Source organism: Lutjanus erythropterus, chromosome 22 (genome assembly GCF_056507025.1).
Source record: "Lutjanus erythropterus isolate fLutEry1 chromosome 22, fLutEry1.hap2, whole genome shotgun sequence".
Lineage (NCBI taxonomy): Eukaryota > Metazoa > Chordata > Actinopteri > Lutjaniformes > Lutjanidae > Lutjanus > Lutjanus erythropterus.
The window spans coordinates 1822173-1844503 of record NC_139338.1 but is presented as its reverse complement, the minus strand read 5'-3'; the positions used below and the strand labels follow the sequence as shown (position 1 = coordinate 1844503).

The 22331-nt window shown below is 37.8% G+C and overlaps 1 protein-coding gene across 3 annotated transcripts in view; it reads left to right on the top strand.

Moving 5' to 3' along the window:
• The window catches only part of lmo3 (LIM domain only 3), a 75326-nt gene that overhangs the window by 2251 nt on the left and 50744 nt on the right, over positions 1 to 22331 (top strand). Inside the window, exons 1-2 of one of the 3 annotated variants that reach the window (XM_084710921.1) lie at positions 1883 to 2304; positions 10485 to 10698. In XM_084710921.1, the coding sequence (XP_084567047.1) occupies positions 10493 to 10698 (206 nt within the window). In that variant the 5' untranslated portion in view covers positions 1883 to 2304; positions 10485 to 10492. Of the gene's footprint in view, positions 1 to 1882; positions 2305 to 2707; positions 3100 to 10484; positions 10699 to 22331 lie in introns of those variants that run through there. The other 2 variants (XM_084710918.1, XM_084710920.1) reach the window with 2 other exon arrangements.

Below are 22331 nucleotides of genomic sequence, written 5' to 3'. Positions count from 1 at the left end.
CAGGCCACATGAATGTGAGCTCCTGGATGAAGAGCAAGCAGAGAAAGAGGGATCAGTGATTTATTTTGTTGTCCATAAGATTTACTTCCATTTTGTTTGCACTCTATAATTATTTTCTCAAATTAGTTTGTCACTGAACTGGCTGAAAAAACACCATAGCAACCAAAAGTACATGGTTGACTGACTAATTGTTGTAAGTGGGGACGACTGATATTGCATTCTGTGGGGCTGATAATGATGTTAGGGAGTAAAAAAAGGTTGATTTTGTTATGCTCATTGAACACTTGTGTGATGATATATACTGTCTCTGTCAGATGGAAAGCTTAAATGTGCAAATTGTAGCTTTTCAGGAAGTTACATAAAGCAGTTTTTAATATAATTGAACAGTGATTCATCAGAGTTAGTCTTTTTCATACCTGTCATTGGTTAAATATTTGTAAAACCCACAGACAAACATAAAAGGCGACCAATATGACAAATAATAAAAATGATGAAAAATGGATACACATTTGAGTTACGTTCCCACAGCTTGAAGTAAAGCTGTAATATGTAACAATTCTGCATTAAAACATCTAGAAACACGTTATATATTTTGTTGATTTGTGCACTTACATTATCTCAGAGAATTTATTCCAGAAAAAGTGTGTGTCCTACTAGGCATCAGTTGTTATAATGTCCAGGAAAACACAGGACATGTCAGATATGTGATAACATGAATAAACCTCCATACATCACCAGTCTGTGAACATGGCTTCTGTCTGAGTCTTGTCAGATAGATTTTCATCAACTACGGTGGTGGTTAAACAGTGAAGAACACAACTCCCATGATCCCACAATACTTCACAACATCATCAGACTACAAGTGTTGTTATCTATTTGATGAGATATCTTTGGTGGGAGAAGTTGCATATTGTGGTTTTAAGAAAACTGATCAAATTTACATAAAATTTTGCTGAGAAAATTAATAAATAAAAACAATTTGCAATGTGTTCTGTAAAAAAAGATTTCAAACTGGCATATGTCCGGCATTTTTGCACCACTTGTGATGTAGACTGATATAATTCTGATTAGATGAAATGACTGATGTATTTGTCTGGCTCAGTCCTGTCTGAGTAGTTAAATTTTACACATTAAACCATAGCAATGACTGTATGAGTCAGTCAAATTCGTGATAAAAAAGAATCTGCATCACATCATTCTGTAAAAGAAAACTTGCATATCAGCACATGTCGGACAACGTGTAAATCGAGCAATATAGAGTAATATAGGTATGACTTTTCATAAATCATTTCATGATTTAAGTCACGTCATGATATGGGTTCTCATCTCCTGATGCTGATACTGATATTAGAGAGATTATTTTTTTAATTATTGGCTTATTGGAATTAATTAAGAAAAAGGATCAAAGATACATGAAATGCTGCATTAAAATAAATAAATAAATAAACAACAATTTGCATATGCTCTATAAAAAATATCAAACAACATTTAGACTGATACGGCTGTGTTAGGACAATACTGGGCCGATAATATCGGCTGTCTGATATATCTGTCAGCCTCCAGTTCTCATGTAGTTCTTGTAAAGCTGCTGTTTTGGTGTTTGCCTTAAAATCCCTCAGTTTAACCTCACACTGCTGTTGTTAAACTTTATCCATTTCATCTGTGAAGCTCAGATGTCAGGGGGAATGGTGTTTTTTCCGTGCAGTTAATGTGCCCTTGAAAGCAGCATTATGTCCGCCTCCAATCAGAGAAACACCGCTCACAACACGTCCTGAGCATCAACCTGCTCACAAACAAACCCACCTGTCTTGGTCTCTATCATGTACTGAGCGCCGTGCGTCTTTGTGCACGCTCCCGCGGCTCCAAGATTGAAGGACGTTGGGAAAAGTGGGCGTTCCGGGGACGCGCACGTGATGCATGCCCTCCGTTGTAGCGGAGCGGCTGGTAATAAGTGAATGACCTTATCGTGGCGGTGTAATGTCTCACCAGTGAGGGACTTGGGGGTTCGGAGATAATAAAGCTTCACTCCCCTTCGTCTCCTAACACATTCAGCCGCTGATGCGCGGGAAGGGACGCCGGCCTGAGCACCGCACACTCCCTCTGCATGCTCCCTCCACGGCGGGCGGAGGAACACCTGTAGCTGGGTAGAATCCCACACACTGGTCGCTGTGATCCATGTGGAGCTCATTATTTCCATCCTGAAGAAGCGCGATGTCAGTTTGGTGAAGTTTCAGTGCGCAGAGGGGATCTGTTCCAATCCGCTGCTGGAGGAGTTCGGGCTTCTGCGTAAACTTGTAGAGAAAGGTGAGTGAGGCGGGGACCAGATGTGTGACTATATTTTCGTTCTGGAACAAAAATATTTGCTGGTGTTTTGTCCTCAGGCTTTCATTTTATCATTAAAACAAGAAATGTATCCAGATTTTAGGATAGTTTCGGCTGTGAAATAAAGGAAACAGTTTGGATGGTAAATGGGTGGCGTTTAGGATCAACAATTTTTGCTGGTGTTTAGGTGTAAACATGGTTAATCATTAAAACAGAGGAGAATGAATTCAGATTTCAGCGTCCTCAGGTTTTAATGTGTGAGTGAAACAGTTTTGATGGTGCTGATGGGGGTGCGGGTGAGGGCGGTCTGTGTCGCGCGTCAAAGCGCTGCTGAGCGCAGCCGCGTGCAGCAGGAGCCGCTGTGTGTGTGTGTGTGTGTGTGTGTGTGTGTGTGTGTGTGTGTGAGCGGTGGCCAGTAGGATCAGATGGTGTGTGCTGTGCGGAGCGGAGGGAAGCAGCTCTTTGTCGTCCTGTCATTCTCCGCCTGCTCAGACACCTCCGCTCGTTCTAAACGTGCTCACACGCTGCGTGACGGCCGAACAGCTCGCTGCTGCTCCTCCTGCTCCTCCGCCTGTGCTCTGCTCCCCTCTTCCTTCCTTCCTTCTTCTTTTCATTCGTCTGTGGTCGCCGTGCTGGATTGTTTCCCCTCTCTGTAACAAAGCCTGATCCCTCACACTGCAGCTGCTCTCCGCTCCGGACCAGGCGGCTCCGGCTTGCATGGTGCTGCTTCGGCTGCTTCAGCGCTTCAACAAATGCAGAAAAGGGAGAAAAGTTTCGGTAAGATGTTTACTTTGTATGAAGGGCACGTCTCATGTGTGTGTTGTTATCCAGCGGCGACGCGTCGAGCCCGGCGCTGCGTCCACGTCTCCTCCAGGATGTGTTATTAGAGCGATAAGCTGTGATTGAGACGTTAGAGATGACTGTGGTGTGGTGGTAGTGATCAGGCAGCTCATATATACACCGATGTTCAGCCGCTGTTATGTGCCTCTGCTTCGCAAATTCGCTCTCTGCGTTAAATCCGTTACTGGCCTTTCCCAGCACTCTGCTGCCATGGCAACAGTAATTAAACTGATAGGGTGAAATGTCAGCATCTTGTTACCGAACAGCTGGGACTCAAATAGCAGGCTATCCTCCTCTCCATCCCTCCATCATCCTCCCTCCATCCTCCGTCCTCCAGCCGAGATGATGATACATGTGTCCGGGGACGCGCGGCGGCAGCAGCGGAGGAGAGGAGAGGAGGACGGGGAGGATACGAGCCAGCGCGCAGGCTAAACAGATATCATTAGAGCCCCGAGCAGCTGTGATTTCCCTGCCATTATGGAAAATTAAGCTTTTGTTCGGCACCCGCCCCCCTCCCCCTTCAATCGGAAGAGCGAGGTGGTCAAATTCCTGCCTCGCTCCTCTCCTTCTTCTTTCCCGAGTTGATTGCACAGTGAAAGGGGAGTCGAAACTCTTCCGTCCTTTGGTTTGGTAATGAGCAGCGGGGACTTTGTAGTGTTAACGAGGCTGGACGGATCAGTGCTGCTGAACAGGAGCAGCGGAGAGGAGGAGAGAGGAGAGGAGAGCAGCCGGCCGAGCAGCAGTGCGCCCCGCTCCCTCTCTAAATCCAGCCAATTAACAAATCAACAGCCCCAACGCTCTGGAACAAACGAGCTGAGCTGCTCACAGCTTTGCAACCTGTTTGATACTCACTCTGCAAATCACCTCCAACTAGTACAGGCTTCACACGGGGATTGCAAATCTTTCAAATGTGTTGTCAAGGTTTGAAAAGTGCTTGAATTTTGGATAAAGTGCTTGAAACTGCTTGAAATCGCAACTGCATTACTTTCATGATATAATGAATAATAGACCCTGAGTGAGTAGTTCACTTTTTCTGAATATAATGTGTGAGCAAAAACGATTGTGACAGATTTATTCATTTACAGGGCCATACCTGTGTTTTGCATATTTTAAGCTAATTTAATAAACGCATGCATCTGTTTTCCCCGCTGAAACCTTAAAAACATAAAACATATTTTTCCTACTTAACTGAAAAGCAGCCACTAATTTATTTATGTAAAACATTATAATGCAACTTTCAAAAACTTGAAACCTGCCTGAAATTACAACTGTATCACTTTCATTATATATTGAATAATAGTATGTGACTGAACACTTCACTTTTTACACAAAGAAATAAAACCTGCCTGGTTGTACAGGATGGGTTTACTAACAGACTGTTGAATTCTATCATGAAACATGATTTTAGCAAAAATAATCATTTTGAGTAGATGTAAATAACTTTGTAATTCACAATTACTATCTGTGCTGTAAAAGTTTGAAAATGCACCTTAAAAATTCTTGAAAAGTGCTTGAATTTGTAGGAAAATGATTGTGACAGATTTATTTATTTAAATGGTCATACCAGTGTTTTGCATATTTTAAGCTAATTTAATACAACCAGTACATCTGTTTTTTTCACCGAAACTTAGTTTAAAAACTTAATTGTAAAGTATCCATTAGTTTATTCATTTAAAACAATTATATGACAACTTGCAGAAACTTGAAACCTGCCTGAGATTACAACTGCATTACTTCCACAATAAATAGCTGAGTGAGTGAACAGTTATTGTAATGAAATTGGTCTGATATTGGCTCAGTCATGTTATACAGGAGGCAAAGTGTACTTACAGGTGACACATTTTAAAACATGAAACTTTTGTTTTCCTTGAATTTGTCTGTCTTCTGTAGAATGCTATCTTAAAAATATTTTCGTTGTTTATAGCACAGTAACACCCAGAACTGTAACAATTAATTGATTAATTGATCAGAACTATTTTTTTTTTATCACTGATCAATCAGTTATTTTGAGAAAAAAGGCAAAATTTTGCTTCCAGCTTCTTAAATGTGAATATTGAATACTGGAACTTGGTATAAAAACATAAAACAGTCTTACTTGTACTCAGTTTTCAAGGTAGCCACTAGTTTATTAATTTCCAGCATGAAAAATCAAACTTAAAACATGCTTGAGGTAGACAGTGTACATCATGTGGTCAGTAAAGCCTTTTCAAATCAGTCTGCACCTCCTGAGGTTATCAAGTGTCGATACCGCAATGATTTTTGAGTAGTATGTGTTTAAAATGATACCATATCTATTACTTTTAGTATTCAAAGTACTAAAGCTATTTAAAAAAGATCTCATTCAGACCTCAGTTCAGTTCAGTCTTTATTATCCGGCCTAAAATTTAGCTTGCAGCAAAACCAGACAGTCTTCACCGCTTCTTCTCTACCAGCGCTGAAAGAATTCTCCTATTTTGTGTGCCAAGGACTTTTTTCTTTTCGTAGTGGTATTGGAAGAGGTATCAAGCATCTTTTCTTTTTAAATACAAGTGTTATTATAAAATTCTGGTATCATGACAACTCCAACACTCACAACTGCCTTCACGCACAAATATAATAGATGACATGATTTTCTCTGAGATTGAACAGCTGTCAAGTTCTTGTAGCCTGTGTTTACTGTAGTGAAATTAATGGAACCACTCTCTTTTAAAAAGGAAGAAAAAACATTTTAAAATGTTAGGAAAAATGTGTGTTTTCCTAATAAGACTATGGCCGATTAGTAAAAATGTAATAAATAAATTTGCCTGTTGATGTCTTTGAGCGACAATGCTAAAAATATCAGTATAAAACTATACCAGATGCTATCGGTTCTCAACCTGGGGGTCCTGACCCTTACTGGGGGTTGCCAAAGCTTCATGTGGGGTCACGAGGCCTTCTTGATTTGAAGGGGTGTGAGAAAAAACTTTTTAAAAATTATTATATCTACCATAGACCTATATCTCAGCATGTCATTCATTTCTGTAAAGAAAACGAAATGAAATTGATATTTTAAAGATAAAGTAAAAGAAAATCTGACAGGATAAGGGCACAGTGAAGACCTTAACACAGAGAGCCTTCACTGCCTGATAAACAGCCGTGCTGTAGTTCAGACAACCAAAGAGCCAATAAAAACATGAGAAGAAAATGCTGACCTAAAAGCCTATTTAGTATGTATGATTGTTGAAAATAAAAATACATAATACGGGCAGAACTGTATCAAAGGTTCCTAAAAACAGAAAATAACCTGCTCAAAATTCACCCAAATTGCTCATTTTACACAAATGTCACTATTTGGGGTAATAGTGCAGTTTATCAGTTGTTCTGTTCTGTTATCGTTATAGATTGCACATAATATGAAATATATCCATAAAATATGTCAATTAGTCAGTTTATTCAGTGATAGAAAAGGGGTCCTTTAAGTAAAAAGGTTGGGAAACACTGCCTGAAGAATTATTGAGCGTGTGTGTGTGTGTGTGTGTGTGTGTGTGTGTGTGTGTGTGTGTGTGTGTGTGTGGTGAATGGGGGACAAAGGGGAGCGGGTGGGGGTGTGACTCTCCTCAGGGAATGGTAGGAGAATACTAATTCCAGCCCGGTGCGAGGCCACATTGTCGCCCCCCCCCCGCCCCCCCCCCCCCCCCGTCCTCCTCCTCTCCCCCAGTGGGCCAACAAAGGCTCGAGCTCAGTCAGCTCAGGCCAAACAATACTGCCGCTGCAAAGCTGCTCGTCTGTAGCCACGCCCCTTTAAACACAGAGGAGGTCAACGTGGAGAAAAGAGAAAAAAAAAGTGTCCAGGAAGAAATGTGAAACTGTGGCTTTGTGTCTGTGTGGGCTCACAACACTTAAACAGGACTGCTGTTACTGTTGATTGTAATGGTCTTACTGGTCAGAGCCCAGTCTGACCAATAAACAGCCTACATTCACTTCTTTGTCAGTCAGTCCAGTGCTGGTTCACATCCCTGTACTCACAGCTGTTACCCTTTTCTTTAAGAGACCCTTTTCTATCATGTCTCACTGAGTGACATATTTTATGGATAATTCGTTTTGCACAACAATAACAGAGCAGAGCAAGTGATAAACTGCACATTAACACAAACACTGAACCAGAAATTAAAGTTTGTGTAAAACAAGTGGTTTGAGTGAATTTTCCAGATATTTTTTGGAACTTTCTATACAAACCTCTGTCTGTATCATGTGATTTCATTTCTAACAATCATGCATGCTTAATTGTCTTTTTAATAAAAGAAAAAAACAAAACAAAAACAAATACAAATTCAGTGTTTTCTTCTAATGCAGATCACTGTGAAGGTTCTGTTCAGATTCTCACTGTGCCCTTAACCTGTGAGATCTTCTTTAAATTTCTCTTTTATATATTGAAAACATTTAATCCCCAATTTTTTCAATACATGAAAATATCCAAATCTGGTGTCATTAGTAACCATTCTAAAAAGTGGGTTTTATGGTTGGTCACAATGGTGAGCAGTGGGATATTGTGTGGACTGATATTAAATGATTTCTCCAAAGCAGTCATCAAAATTCGTATATATCCCAACTCAGTTACTAACACATTTACATCTCATTCACTGGCAGTACCACGCGCATAACTAGAATGCTCTATCACATGGTTTCTTAAAAATAACAATTTGGTTTTCTTCACAGAAATGAATGAAATGCTGAGATATATGCCTACTGTATATATTTCAGAAAATGTTTCTCTCTTGCACCCCTCAAAATCAAGAAGGCTTTTTGACCCCACAAGAAGCTTGTGCTACTCCCAGTAAGGGCCGGGACCCCCAGGATGGGCAACAATGGTTTAAATAATACTTAATGTTATTGTTGTTACATTATTTATTAGTATCATTTTCCATACCAATACAATGAATGTTTTTTTTCTACTCAAGTAAGGGTGAAAAAACACCAAATATGATAAAATATAGGTCAAAAATTCAAGTTAAGGCATCATCACTGCAGGGGTCTCCTCACACTGTTTTCTATACAAGGTGGGGTGCAGTGAGTGTGTGTTACTTTCTTCCTCCTCATCCTCAGTAATGTGCTAATCAGGGAAATCACCTGCTATACTCTTTGTTTTTCAGTGAGTATTAAACACTTTACTGCAGAGGACGTCTTCCTTTTTTATGGACTTGGATTGAAGCTCACATTGGTGTGTGTTCTCACAGTTAGAAATATTTACATTTACCGTTACCATATCAACAGGGACCTGGACTGTGTCCAAAGCCACACTGCATATATATATATATATATATATATATATATATATATATATATATGTATATATAAGAAAAATGATACTCAATGCTTTTTCATACAACGGCAAAAAGAAAAAAAACATTCCTTTTTTTTTTTTCTTTTTTTTTATTAACAAACTGTACACAGTGCCGGTACAGAAGAAGTCACTGAACACTTTGCTATAAAAATAGTCTGTCAGTATAACTTAGTTATTTTGTTAAAGTTAATGTTCGACTGCTTTAAATTCTAAGTTGACTAAATGTGAAAAGACAAGTTGAGGTAATTTTGTAATGATTCAAAACAAATACACTTAGTCAAATAAAGTTGTATTTCATGGTTCACAGTGTTTTCATTATCATGAATACAGTTGACCATAACTTTTCTAAAAGTCTATTGAAGACAGACAGCAAGTTTTCATCATATATGTTTTGTTTATATATATATATATATATATATAAAAAGGGTCTGAGGAGAGTTTTAATTCTCAAACAATGCATGCTGGGATGTCTGTTTCTTTAGAAACTTTATTTAATGAGTTGATTGAACTCTGTACAGTACATGCATTCAAGTCAAAAGACTTCAAGTTAGAATAATTCATTTTTATAAGAAGTATTATAACCAAAAATATCAGAAATTTTAAGTTTAATTTACTTGAATAAATTAATAATTAATATTTAAGTTAAAAAGAAAAGGTTAGATTTTTTTTTTAGTTTTTTTTTTACACTGATCTGAACTGAGGCCTTGAATAAGCCCTTGGACCTGTTTTTAGAATTGAGGAATATAAAACATAAAGTACTAAATTTGTTAAAACTATACACTCAAGACTACAGACTGATTATATATACACTATATACACCATTCACTTACATAGATATATGGAGACATGTAGCTGTATGGACAGATATATGGGTAATAAGTAAGGCATGTCCAGTTTGCATGCTGACATTTTTTATTACTCTAAAAAATGGGGTGGGTCTACACTTATATTAAATACACTGTAGTGCACTGGATTTTTAGTGCACTCAATTTTGTTACATTTCATTACAAATATAAACACACCACAAACTCATAGTCTTGGATTGAAACACAGCTGAGCTGTTATAAATTAACACAGTTGTATTTTTGAGGCTCCTTATACAGTGTGTCTTTTTCAGTACAATTAATTTTTAATGCACAAAATGAGTGTAGCCCCATACTTTTGGTACACTTAATTTTGTGACATTTTGTCACAAGTGTCAACACACTACAAACTCAAACTTTTGAATTAAGGCACAGCTGAACTCTGCCAGCTAAAAAAGCACATTTTTATTTGTTTCCTCACATCTTCCACAAGCTGTCTTATCACTTACAGATTTGGTATATTTTTTTGCAGCTCCTTGTACAGCGTGCAGGGACAGCCTGCTTACTGACTTTGAGTTCACTTGATTTTGAATCTTTTCCAGTGTGAACACACTACTGACTCAAAACCTCCTGAGGATTGTTTAGTGTGGCATTGGGAGACAGCTCTGTACACTCCTCATGTAACATTGATTCAAACCTGCAGTTTAAGATCTTAATTCATATTTTTGTTCATACAATATGAGTGGAAAAAGATTTTCACTCTTAGCATGGCAATAGAAATGTCAATAGCCTGCATGTAGTATTGACACCTAATTTGCTGTGTAGCAGTTCAGGATAAAATCTGTTTTCTGACAATTAGAAATAAAGGAAATTCACGTGTGTCTTATTTACTTTTAGTGTTATTTTTTGTCAAATTCACAAATATTGTACTTAAAGCACCTCTCCTTTGTACAGATCGAGGATCACAATGAAAACTGTATCTCAGCTCACCTTAACAATTCAGCTGAGATTTATCTGTGCTTTTCTTTTCAACTTAACTAAACTTTAAAAATACTATACATGTTAAATTGAACTTTTAATGCATCACACTCCCTGATTCTTCTCATCTCCGAATTTGTGTGTTTCCTTCTTTCACTATGAGGACGTCACTATTAAGAAAACATGTGCCACCTCCTGAGTCAGTGTTTAAGTGTGTCTATGTTGTGTCTGTATCTGTGCAGGTATACAAATGCTCTCCGTCCAGCCGGACACCAAGCCAAAAGGCTGTGCCGGCTGCAACCGGAAGATCAAGGACCGCTACCTGCTGAAGGCCCTCGATAAGTACTGGCACGAGGACTGCCTCAAGTGTGCCTGCTGCGACTGCAGGTTGGGCGAGGTGGGCTCCACGCTCTACACCAAAGCCAACCTCATCCTGTGCCGGAGAGACTACCTACGGTAAGAAACACAGCCCACATCCATGTGACGTTCAACAAACAGTGCTGACCGGCTCTGCTCACAGTGTGTACACGAATGTTAGACAAAAATCCACTTCACGCACATTTAGAGTTCAGGCTCAGCTCCTCTTTATTTTGTGGAATGGAGCACAGATGTATTTTTTGGGAGGTCTGACTTTGTTTTAAGGCTTAAAATTTGTCTTAACTCAGCGGTTAGGCAGTGACACCTTTGACATATAAATTATGGTATGGCATTTGTTCACTATTTCCATTTTTTTCTGAGTTATTTATCATATTTTTTGTCTTTTTAAAAAGAAAATATCACTATAACAGTCTTCACTTAGGTTGTTATGCACCTTTTTAACCAGCACTGTTTGAATAGTGCTATGACTAGTTAGACTTAATATTTTTAATGGATTTTATACATGTAGAATTTTGATTTATTTTGAAAAATCCAACTTTAAAATATTGTAGCCCATTAAAGAACAATAATATAAACAGGGTTTTGAAACTGGCAGCAACTCGAGCTTAAAACAGAATCATACGTAATAAAACAGAAAGGAGAAAATTGATAAGTGCAACAGCAAACTTTTACTCAAAGTAACTTTTTCTTGAGGCATGTCACTAACCTTTCTGACTCCATACAGGTCAAGGTTCACATCAGAAATGTGAATTATTCTCAAAAGATTCACAACAAATAGCAGTAAAAAAAAAAAACCTGAACCAAGCTTGATGCAGAAAAATGCAAGGAAACATTCCAGCCAGTAAAGCACTATGGATATGTTGCTTGTCCAGTCGGTTCAAACAGGAGCAGCAGCATTTCATAGTGACCAGATTATCTGGATTGATGCAGGTCCAGATATTTTTAAATACATATCATTACATCAGTGTTAGAAGTGTCATGTGACCCATGTACACATGAGGTGACTCCTCACTTTGTGGTCTGAGCCCAACATACAGTCAGAAACTCTGCTTTGGCACTGTTATTTAAAGAGCTGAGTAACCTGCTTTCTTTCTGTTTCTTGGAGTAAAGTCGCGGCTTTTATTTGTATTTTGTCTTTGATTTACTTGAACTGAATTGAACTGATTTGGTGGAATAGAGTTCATTCACCTGTTTATTGGCTGGAACAGGATGTATCACTATTTTGATTCACAGGAAAGGAAGTTAAGATCTTTTTAATTTGCAGGAGTACAGTGTGTTCTGTAGTCTGGTATTAAAGGTTATCAGTGTCGTTATCAGTTAGCAGAAAGTAAATATAGTCAGGTTGTACAGGCACAATCTGAAGATATGTGGCATGATCCGTAACAGTTATCTATCATGTAAAAATGTGTTTTAACTTTAAGAGGTTAGTGTCCAGACTGCCTGAAAATTTTAAGTTGACTGAATTTAAGAACACAGGTTGAGGTAATTGTGTTATGATTCAAAACAAATAAACTTTTCTTGCCAATAAAGTTGATATTAATTTAATTGAACTTGAGAAACCATGTTCAATAAGCTTAAGATATTAAGTTGAACCAACAACTCTGAAGTCAAACATTGCAAAAAAAAAAAAAAAATCCTTTATTTCATCAAACCAAAAAAAGAAGGCTCTCGAGAGTTAACTCGCACACAATGCATCCTGGGAAGTCCACTAATATGCTGATCATGTTTCTTTAGAAAATTAATTTAAAGAGTTGACTGATTCATATCCTTTCAAGTCAAAATACTTCAAGAACTCATGTTTATAAGTTCTGAGGTGATACTAGAAATTTTGGGTTTAATTAATTTGAGTGAATAAAACTTATATTGAGTTGAAAATTGAAAATTCCATGAAATTCCTGTATGATTTTACATCAAGAAAAGAAAAACGAGCTCCGAGCTTTACACCACTCTTTACATAGCAAATGGCTGTTTGCTGTCATATTAATGTTCAAAATCTCATATATAGAAGCTTTAAATAATCATCTTTCAACAGACCCAAATGCTGCTTTTGCATCTATAAAAACTCATTTATAATATATATAATACATGTGAGTTTACCTTCAGTTTATATGGCCAAAAAATACTAACCGAGCCTTTCAGAAAAGGTGCTTATTTCTCTTCCCTCCTCACTGACAGATTATTTTACTGTATTTTAGAGCACAATGAGTATTTTTATCACGAGATTTTTTTCCGTCTGTGAGTATAAGATCATTTTTTCTCCTCCGAGCTGTCAGCGTTGTGATAGTTGTACTGAGGCCTGCTGAGAGACAAACAGCCGCCGGCTTAAAAGGTGTTTACATACTGAATGAATCTGAACACATGTAAAGCTTTCCACTGACATGATTTCTGCTGCACCTTCATTCAGCTGGAGAAGACATTCACAACTTGATTTCTGAGAGGACAGATAGTAGACACCAGTGCAGTTTCAACAGCGACATGCGTGTCTTTATTAAAATCACAGAGGGATGACAGGTCATAGTATTCTTGTACGGTATTACAACTGATACATTACCATCACTTTAGATTTTTCCCTCCTGCAAATACAGCTGTTTTTGAATTGTTACATCTTTCCACTGTAATTGAGGCTCAGTCTGTAATATTTTTGAAAAATATCAATTACAGGGCATTCAGTCATAGTGTTAAAAAATAGCATTTTGCATGTTTTTTTTTTTATGAATTTAGTTCCTTTATTCTTTATTAATTAATTACATATGCTGTAAAAAAAACATATAGGAATCAGCTAATCTTTTCACATTAACTTAATGTAAATGTACAAGTTTTATTTATTCAAGTGAATTAAACTTATTTAGTTTCAGAACACATTAATATAATTATAAACATGACTTCTTCTAACTTGATGTCCTTTGACTTGAGTTGAGTTCAGTCAACTCATTAAATCACATTTCAAAAGAAACATATTAGCAGACCTCCCAGCATGCATTGCATTGTTTGAGCGTTAAACCTCTGCTGAAAGCTTCTTATTTATAGTCTGAAGAAAACATATATGATGGAAACTTGCTGTGGGTTTCTGATACATTTTCAGATAAGTCATGTTTTCTTCTTTTTACAATAATGCTGCGAAAAATGATGCAGGTTAGTTTTGAATTCAGTCTCTACCCTCTTAAACAGACTTAACATGGTTTAAATTTGTCCTGGGCTCACTATGAGGTAGGGCACTGTGAAGCAAAGCACAGCGCTATATGCCATATCTGACTGATATACAAATGGCTAAGCTACCTTTTGCATTGGATTTAGCTACATTTGTCACCTATAGGATTCCCAGATCTCTGAAACTATTTTCCGCCATCGCTTTCCCTCATAGTGTCCTAGAAGGGAACCCTTGATTTGTAAAACTCTTGGGAGATTTGTACGCATTGTTTCTTCATTGTGCATGTTTTGCAAATGTTAAAATGATCACACTCATGAGATGTTTCGTGGGTCTGGAGTTCCCAACACCATCAGTATCTCTCTCCTCTGCTTGTGTCACTTCCAGACATCTGTGGTTGCTTAATGCTACGTCATCACATACAGTGTTATGTCACTGGCTGCGCTTTGAAAGGTCAGCAGCAAACAAGGTCAAAGTTCAAATCATTTAAAATTGTTTTAATTTAATAGTTTAAATGCAGCCAGTGCAATTTTTTTACCACTGATCATGAGCGGGAGACTTTACACTTAAGCATTTTGTGTGAAATGAAGAACTTTTCAAACTGAAAATGTCAAAGGAAATTAAATTTGTAATGTTTGTCAGTGTAACTGAACAGTTGTTGGTTCAACTTACTCAACATAAAGTAATATCTGACTAATATTTGACTAAAAAACTTTATTTGTTTTGAATCATTACAAAATTACTTTAACTTGTCTTTTCATATTCAAGTCAACTTAAAAATCTGATGGCAGCCACCAACTTCTTTAAGTTGAAACAAATCATTTATTTTTACAGTGTATATAGGCTCATGAAAAAAGAACATTAAAACATGTTTCACATATCCAGGGAACCTTTCAGGGGAATTTCCCGCTGATGTCCACGTCTCTGACTTCCTCCTGTCTTTGTTGCTGCCTGCAGCACAGCATTCTGGGATGTCAGACTGTGAGTGTGTGTGTCCTGCGTGTCTCCTGCAGGCCCCAGCACACAGTGCTGATGAGAGTCCCTGTTAGGTGCAGCAGACTGAGAGGAATAACCAACAGGTCCTGAGCCTCACAGTCTCAGCCTTGACACTCACACCAGCTGAGTGTGCAGTCAGTCAGGTGCTGGTGGAACATCATTCTTTTAGTTTTCATCTACCTGTTTTTATGTACTTTCACATTTTCATACAGAAAAAAAACATGGCTGAAAACATGAAAAAACATTCGCTCATCCACTAATCACAAGGATTGATACCTGACTCCAATCTGTCCACATGTTGACGTGTCCTTGAGCAAAACACTGAACCCCAAACTGCTTCTAATAAGTGCAGGCAGGGGTGAAATGTAGGCTGTCTAACTAAAACTGTACTGGGTGGGAAGCAGAAAAGAGAAGAACTCAGGCACTCTCTGTATGATGCAGGAATGGACCTGCCAGGCATTGGCCCTGAGGCCCAAGAGGTCAGGGGGCCCAAAGCCACAACCTGGGTTTGAAGTGACTCTTAACAACAAGGTCCGTGTTAATACTGCATATTTTCACATCCTCATGTAATCTAATGCTTATTGATACAGTATTATATTATACTTCTCTTGTTAGTTGCTATAACTGCCATAAAAACATGGAATATGTCCAACATGTCAGAGAGTGAAGAAGGAGGATTAAATAGAAAAGTTTAACACATTACCTCGTCTGTGAACCATATTTCTGCCTGAGTCACATCAGATAGATTTTCATTGGTAACTCCCATGATTCCACGCTACTTCACAATTTCTTTAAACTACGTCTTTAGTTATTTTTTTATTTTGAGAGACCCTTATCGGCATATCATGTGTTAAAGTCATTTTCAAGAACAAACGTCAATCATTGTCTCGTTGCATCTTCTTAAATGTGAGGACTGGCTGCTTGTCTTAAATAAATAAATCTTAAGTCTTTGGGGTTTGGATCTTTGTTTGGAAATAAGAAGACATTTGAAGATGTCACTTTGGGCTCTGAGAAACTGTGATTGTGATTATTTTTTGAATTTTTAATTTTATAGACCGAACAATTCATTATGAAAATAATGAGCAAATGAATCCATGTTTTTTTTTTTACATCTTTAGTTGCATGCAATGCACTGGTTTACCAAAACATTTGAGTTTCAGAGACGTTGTTTTCTACATTCTGGTGGCTTTGAAAGAATAAAAACAACAAAATAATAAGTACACTGTAACAGGGCTGCAACTAATGATTCATTTCATTTTCGATTAATGTCAATGTTGATTACTTTCTTGATTAATTGATTAATTATTTATTAATTAATTTGTATTATCAGTCAATCTGTCGATCATTTTCTGGATAATTAATTAGTCAATTGGTCCATAAAATGTCAGAAAATGTTGATCAGAGTCCAAGATGACGTCCTCAAATGTCTTGTTTTGTCCACAACTCAAAGATATTCAGTTTACTGTCAGAGAGGAGTAAAGAAACCAGAAAATATTCTCATTTAAGAAGCTGAAATCAGAGAACCTTTCTTTTTGCTCAAATTGATTATCAAAATAGTTGGTGATTAATTTAAAATGTGTTGCATATCTCCACAGCGGCATTTTGATGTTGAATACTTAAGTTTACTTTTAATTCCCAGGAAATAATACAGTTTCATTCATTAATTTGTTTGCCCCTGTCTCTAAAAGACAATTTTGTAAAATGCACGAGCTTTTCCTTTATAATGTACCTCTCCATAGGACGTGTGGTTTGGTGTCCCAGTAGAAACAGCAGACTGTCAGAGTCATATACAGTGTCAGAAACAGGTCGCGATAAAGGAAAAACAGTGAAAATTTGGCTGAGCAGAACTGTGATCCGAGTCTCCTGGAAAAATTGGGAGAGTTGGCGAGTATGCCCTGCATGTGATCTTACAATGTGATGTGTCATGTAAATACATCCACACCTAAAGCTGAGCACCAGGACCACTGGAAAGTGTTTGTCCATCTGCTGCTTGGTGTCCACGGGTCTTTTGTGGCGGCTGCACGGCTTCAGAGCAGAAGCTGAAAATGCCGTCAGTGAGTCAGTAGATGTGGACATTGTTTGCCAACACGGCTGCATACAGCAGCAGCAGCAGCAGCGAGGCCAGGCGAGTGTTTCTGAACAGGCGTGCAGGGTAAGAGGGAGACCAATTCCAACATGTTATTCTTTCATCTTCAAAGTTCAAGGTGACTGAATTGATTTGACGCTTGCTATCACGCGAGTGGCCTGCCCGCGAATGCGCCCTGACATCTCCTCAATGCCAGCTAATGAATGGCAAATATAGCAAACCGCAGCACTCCACATCTGATCTGCAGAGCAACAAAGAAAGCCAGGCTCCATCACCGAGCCAATCAATGGCTGCAACATCACAAAGCAATACAATTTTACACACACACACCAACACACACTCCCTGACTCAAAAAGCAAGCTCACATATATGATTTCTACTCATGTTTATCTGAGTCTGTCAGCACAGGTTAGCCACAGCAGAGCGAAAATAAGGATGACTTCACATTTAGTGCATTTTTATATTCCACCGGCTTTAAAAGTAAATTATTTGGGCCTTCATTACACACCCCCACCCCCATCCTCCAAGTCAATCCTTTTCTTCTTAGCAGGGTGGCATGTTATTAGGCCTGACATAACCAGGGTTAATAGAATTCTTCAGGGGTCTACAACCATGAGCGATGTGATCCCACCAGCAGAGAAATAATAATCCTCTATCGCAAGAAAAAAAAACTGAGTTAAAAAAAAAACAAATATGTGGAGAAAAAACTTAAAGCTTCAGCAGTCCCTGTGTGATCAAATGTGATGTACAGTGTGTGTGTGTGTGTGTGTGTGTAAACCTGCAACTGCAAACATAATTACAGGTATTATCTCCTGGAGCTTGATTTGTGCTTTGCTCTCTGTGAATATGGAGAAATGCAGCGAGAACATTTTATCAACAAATGATCCCTTTGAAACCAAAGCCTCCATTGATGATACTGGTAATAGCGCGGCGACGCCACTGTTTATGCTGATGTGTGATTTTCATAGTAGCGAGCGATAATGTTTGAAAGCCCAGAGGAGGGAGGAGAGCAGACAGACTGACACATTTAAGTTAAAAAACGCTGAGAAAATGAAGACTGCGGCACCGCGGCCTGCTGAGTGCCACCGCACACAGACACACACACACACACACACACACACACACACACACACACACACACACACACACACAGACGTCGGCTCCAAGGCCGGGTGCAGGCGTGAAAAAGCTGTTGGGCATCAGTTAATGGAAAACTGTAAATTCTAGGCATCCATTTTAAAGACAGCACCAGGAGAACACTTATTTATTTATCTATCTATTCATTCATTTTTTTAATCCAACTTCAATTTTCCTCTACAGTGGTTTTACTAAGATTGTAAATGCAAGCAAACTCACAGAGCCGTCAACATGGCTGGATTTATTAACGTTTTGGAAAGCTGGCTATCAGTGAGAGATAACCAACATGTAGAGCATGGTTCACTGTAATAACTTCCATTTTTTCCTCCTTCAGAATCAACTTTGTAGTCCACCACCACCTTGTATAACCACATATGTAAATGTAAATGAAAAATGTATCTTTTTTTCATCTCGCATCGGGCTTATGACGCATTGTCAGTTTGCATGTCGGCATCAGACGTGACTGTGACATCAAGTCAAGCTTTATCTCCGGGGAGCGGCGGCGAGTGAAGAGAAAAGGCTCAGACTGTCTGAAGCTCATGGTTTCTATTCACAAATCTCATTTAGATACATTTTTCCTTATGAACATGTGTCACACCTTTAATAAAGACGACTGTTCACTGTGTGATTACTCACAAAGTGGCAAAATATAGTTTGCAGAGCTCACACACACAGTCAAGTCAACTGTTTAAGGCCACGATCCACATTCTGAATACTGCACTGATTGATGGCTCTATCTCTTAACTTCCTTCGTCTCATTTAGTTAATTCACTCAAGCACTTTCACTATGAGCTTAAAGCAACATAAACATAAATGTGTCATAATGTTCTCAAGTTGTTTATTATTTCCCTTATTTATGTAACATTTCCTTTGTGAGTGTATTTTTAATATTTCCCATGTTAATCAGGCCTAACAAGCATTCAAGCTGAGATCAAAAACTAATTTAGTGTGAATTTGACCACTAGGCTGTGTAGTTTGTGTTTAATCACACCAAACCCACATAGAAAAGAAACAGATACATTATATTAAATGTTTAAATGTTTTATCTGAAAATTTTAAGTAGTATATGACAGTCAAACCAGATACAAGATCCTTAAAAAATTTGTGTTATATGAAACTTTGTAGGTTTTCTGAAACTCAAACCAGATACAGTATCCTTAGTATGTCTACACTGTAAAAAAAAATCATACAAGAATCAACTAATCTTTTTTAATTAACTTAATGTAGATATACAAGTTTAATTTATTCAAGTTCAACTTAAATTTTCCAGTATTTATTGTGTATTTATTGTTTATGAATTTGTAAATTTGAGTACTTCTCTATGAATTTCTTTTTTATCTTGAAATGATGACTTGAATGAATGAACTGTACAGAGTTCAATCAACTCATTAAATTAAATTTCTAAAGAAACATGATCTGCATATTAGCAGACTTCCCAGCATGCTTTGTTTAACTCCCCTGAGACCCTCCTTTTCATAGTTTGAAGAAATCACGTGATGAGAATTACATGAGTACATATAAGTATTAAATTCAGTCATCCCCTTACAATTAACATGTAATCAATTCACAGGGAACATTTTAACGTGTTTAAAGTGAAGCACTGTCTCTTCAAACTGAGAAATTGTAAGAGAAAATCACATTTGTTTGTAATGTTTATCAGTGCGAAGAGTTGTTGGTTCAACCTAACATCTTAAGCTAGAATCAAGGTAATCTGACAAGAAAAGTGTTTGTTTTGTCATTACAAAATTACCCCAAATAAAGTTTCTAATTCGGTCAACTTCAAATTTTAAGGCAACCTGGACAGCAGCTTTTTCAAGTTAAAACAAATAGTTTATATTTACAATGTAATATCAAACTGATATGAGTTGTGCAACTATTTGTGACACTTACGTCTTACAAATAATATATCAAAACCTTACAAGACATGTAGGATGATACATATAAATTAAAAAAAGATATAACAAAACAAAAAATGTATTTATAATATTATGTAATTTATCTTTACACACACACACACACACACACACACACACACACACACACACACACACATATATATTCAAGCTCAATTTCTAGTTTAATTTTTTGCATCATGTTTTAAAAGTTCTTCATGTGTTGTGTGTAAAATATTGATTTGTAAAGTAAATAGTAACTAAAGCTCTCAGATAAATACAGTGGAGTAAAAAGTACAATACTCGTCCCTGAAATTTTGGAGAGTAGAAGCAGAAAGGAGCAAAAACAGAAAGTAGAAGTAGAAGTACCTCAGAATTACTTGACTACAGTACTTGAGTAAATGTACTTAGTTACTTTTCACCACTGACTCCATGTGGACTTGAAAAATGTCTGGAAAACCTTTGTGGTTTGCACCTTCATGAAGAACAGCAGCTGTGGTTTAACTGAATTGATAGCAGATACAGAATGATCACAGCAGAATAAGTGGGCGATGTATAAATACATGTGAAAATGTAGGAGGTTCTCCTGCAGCAGAACTCACTACTGCTCTGTCTGTCGTTATGTTCCAAACTGATACAACTACAACACATAACATGAGACAAAAAACCCCCCAGCATATTTAACTTCTTGAGTTCTGTCACTACTACAATGGCCACAGCAGTCATTCTGACTGCCTGTACTAGGTTGTACTAAATGTCATCTTCGTCATGTCATATTTACATTTTAAGCTTCTATTGATGTTTTGTCTGCCATCATATCTTATGATGTCATCACCCTAAAAAATAAAAAATCCTCTAATAATAATAACAACAATAGTAATAATAACAATCGGGTGCCATTGTGTTCAGGCACAAATCTCAAGTTGTACAGAGAATGTAGTTAGTCTGATAATAAAAAAAAAAATGTTGCGAGATTTGGAAACAATTACAGCAATCCTTTTTCAATAACCACATATATGTAGTTATTGTAGTTACATATATATGTATATACTGTATCTACAGTTATATATAGTTATCTATAGTTTTTTCTGTGATGTATATTTTTTCTATTTTATCTTTATTTCAAGAGATGAGTATTCTATTGTTACTCACTCCCTTTTCTACCTACTACTGCTACTACTATTTGAGCTGCTGTCATGTGAATTTCCCTGGTGTGGGATCAATAAAGTTTATTTTATCTTATCTTATCTTAATATTGGTGTATTTGTTGCAGATATACCAGATAAATAGACATACAAAAAGAAAATGCTACGCAGCATTCAGATGTAATAGGATATGAACCTGCTTCTCCATCAGGCTCAGCTGAAGCTAAAGCCCATGTGGCACTCATTCTCCTACCTGGCATTTATTTCTGATATTAAAGCTAAAGCTAAAACTAGGTTTTAGCTTTGCAGGAGAGTAAAAACACAGCTAGAAAAAAAAGTTGCAAGGCAACAGTAGGAATGAAATGATACAGTCAATATGATCACTATGGCGATTCAAGGTAGAAACTCTTTTCTCTTTTGTAATTTTAATAAAATACCTGTTGGAATCAAATTTACAAGGTCAGGGTCCTACATACAGGTTTTATTTTGACAAAAATATTAAATTGCAAACATGAAAAACAGTTAAATTGAATGCTTTCGTAGTTCTAGTGTTAACAGCAGTGTGCTGAACATGTTGAAGGACAGCAGGACTGTATCATTCTCAGAGCCGCTTGTAACTGACATGAATCCAGAGTGAACAGTCCACTATGAGGGACTGAAACATGCCTTTCACAGGCTCCTGTTAGTCCTACAGGACGAGTGTCTTACTGTATAGTGTCTAATGTAGCTTATACATCACTCAATAGTGATTGGTTATGAAAAATAAAATCTCCCCCCACAAAAGAGACAGAGCAACAGAGCAGTCAGTGTCAGGCTGAATAATGGATGGTAATTAAAGGCCATTCAGCGTGAATATCAGGCTAAAGATACAGCTTAGTTCACCCCAGATTACAGCCAGCCTCATCCCACAGAGCTGCTTGCTCTCCCAGCCAGTTCACTCATTATGAAGGCATCCATGGACAGTAAACAGCTCCACAAAGAGCTGAAAGGCTGTGATTTCAGAGTTGCCACTGCATAACATCGTGCTCACTTGACGATAGGCGTGCTCCTGGGAGATGTGCAGGAAGCTGGGTGTAGTTTGTCATCAGCTCTCTCCTCCCTGATTCTCTGCAGGCTGAAAGATTCAGGCCAGCTCCTCTTCCTCTAATGACTAGCGCAGATGTTCAGCTGTTCTCCCAACTAACACTGAAGGGCACAAGGACATCCTCATCCCGGCCGCTGGTCAGTAACACCACGGCGCACTTTTCTTCAGCTGCTCCACTCTAGCTGCAGCGAATCTGCTTAGAGAGCATTACTGGAGAAGTTTTGTA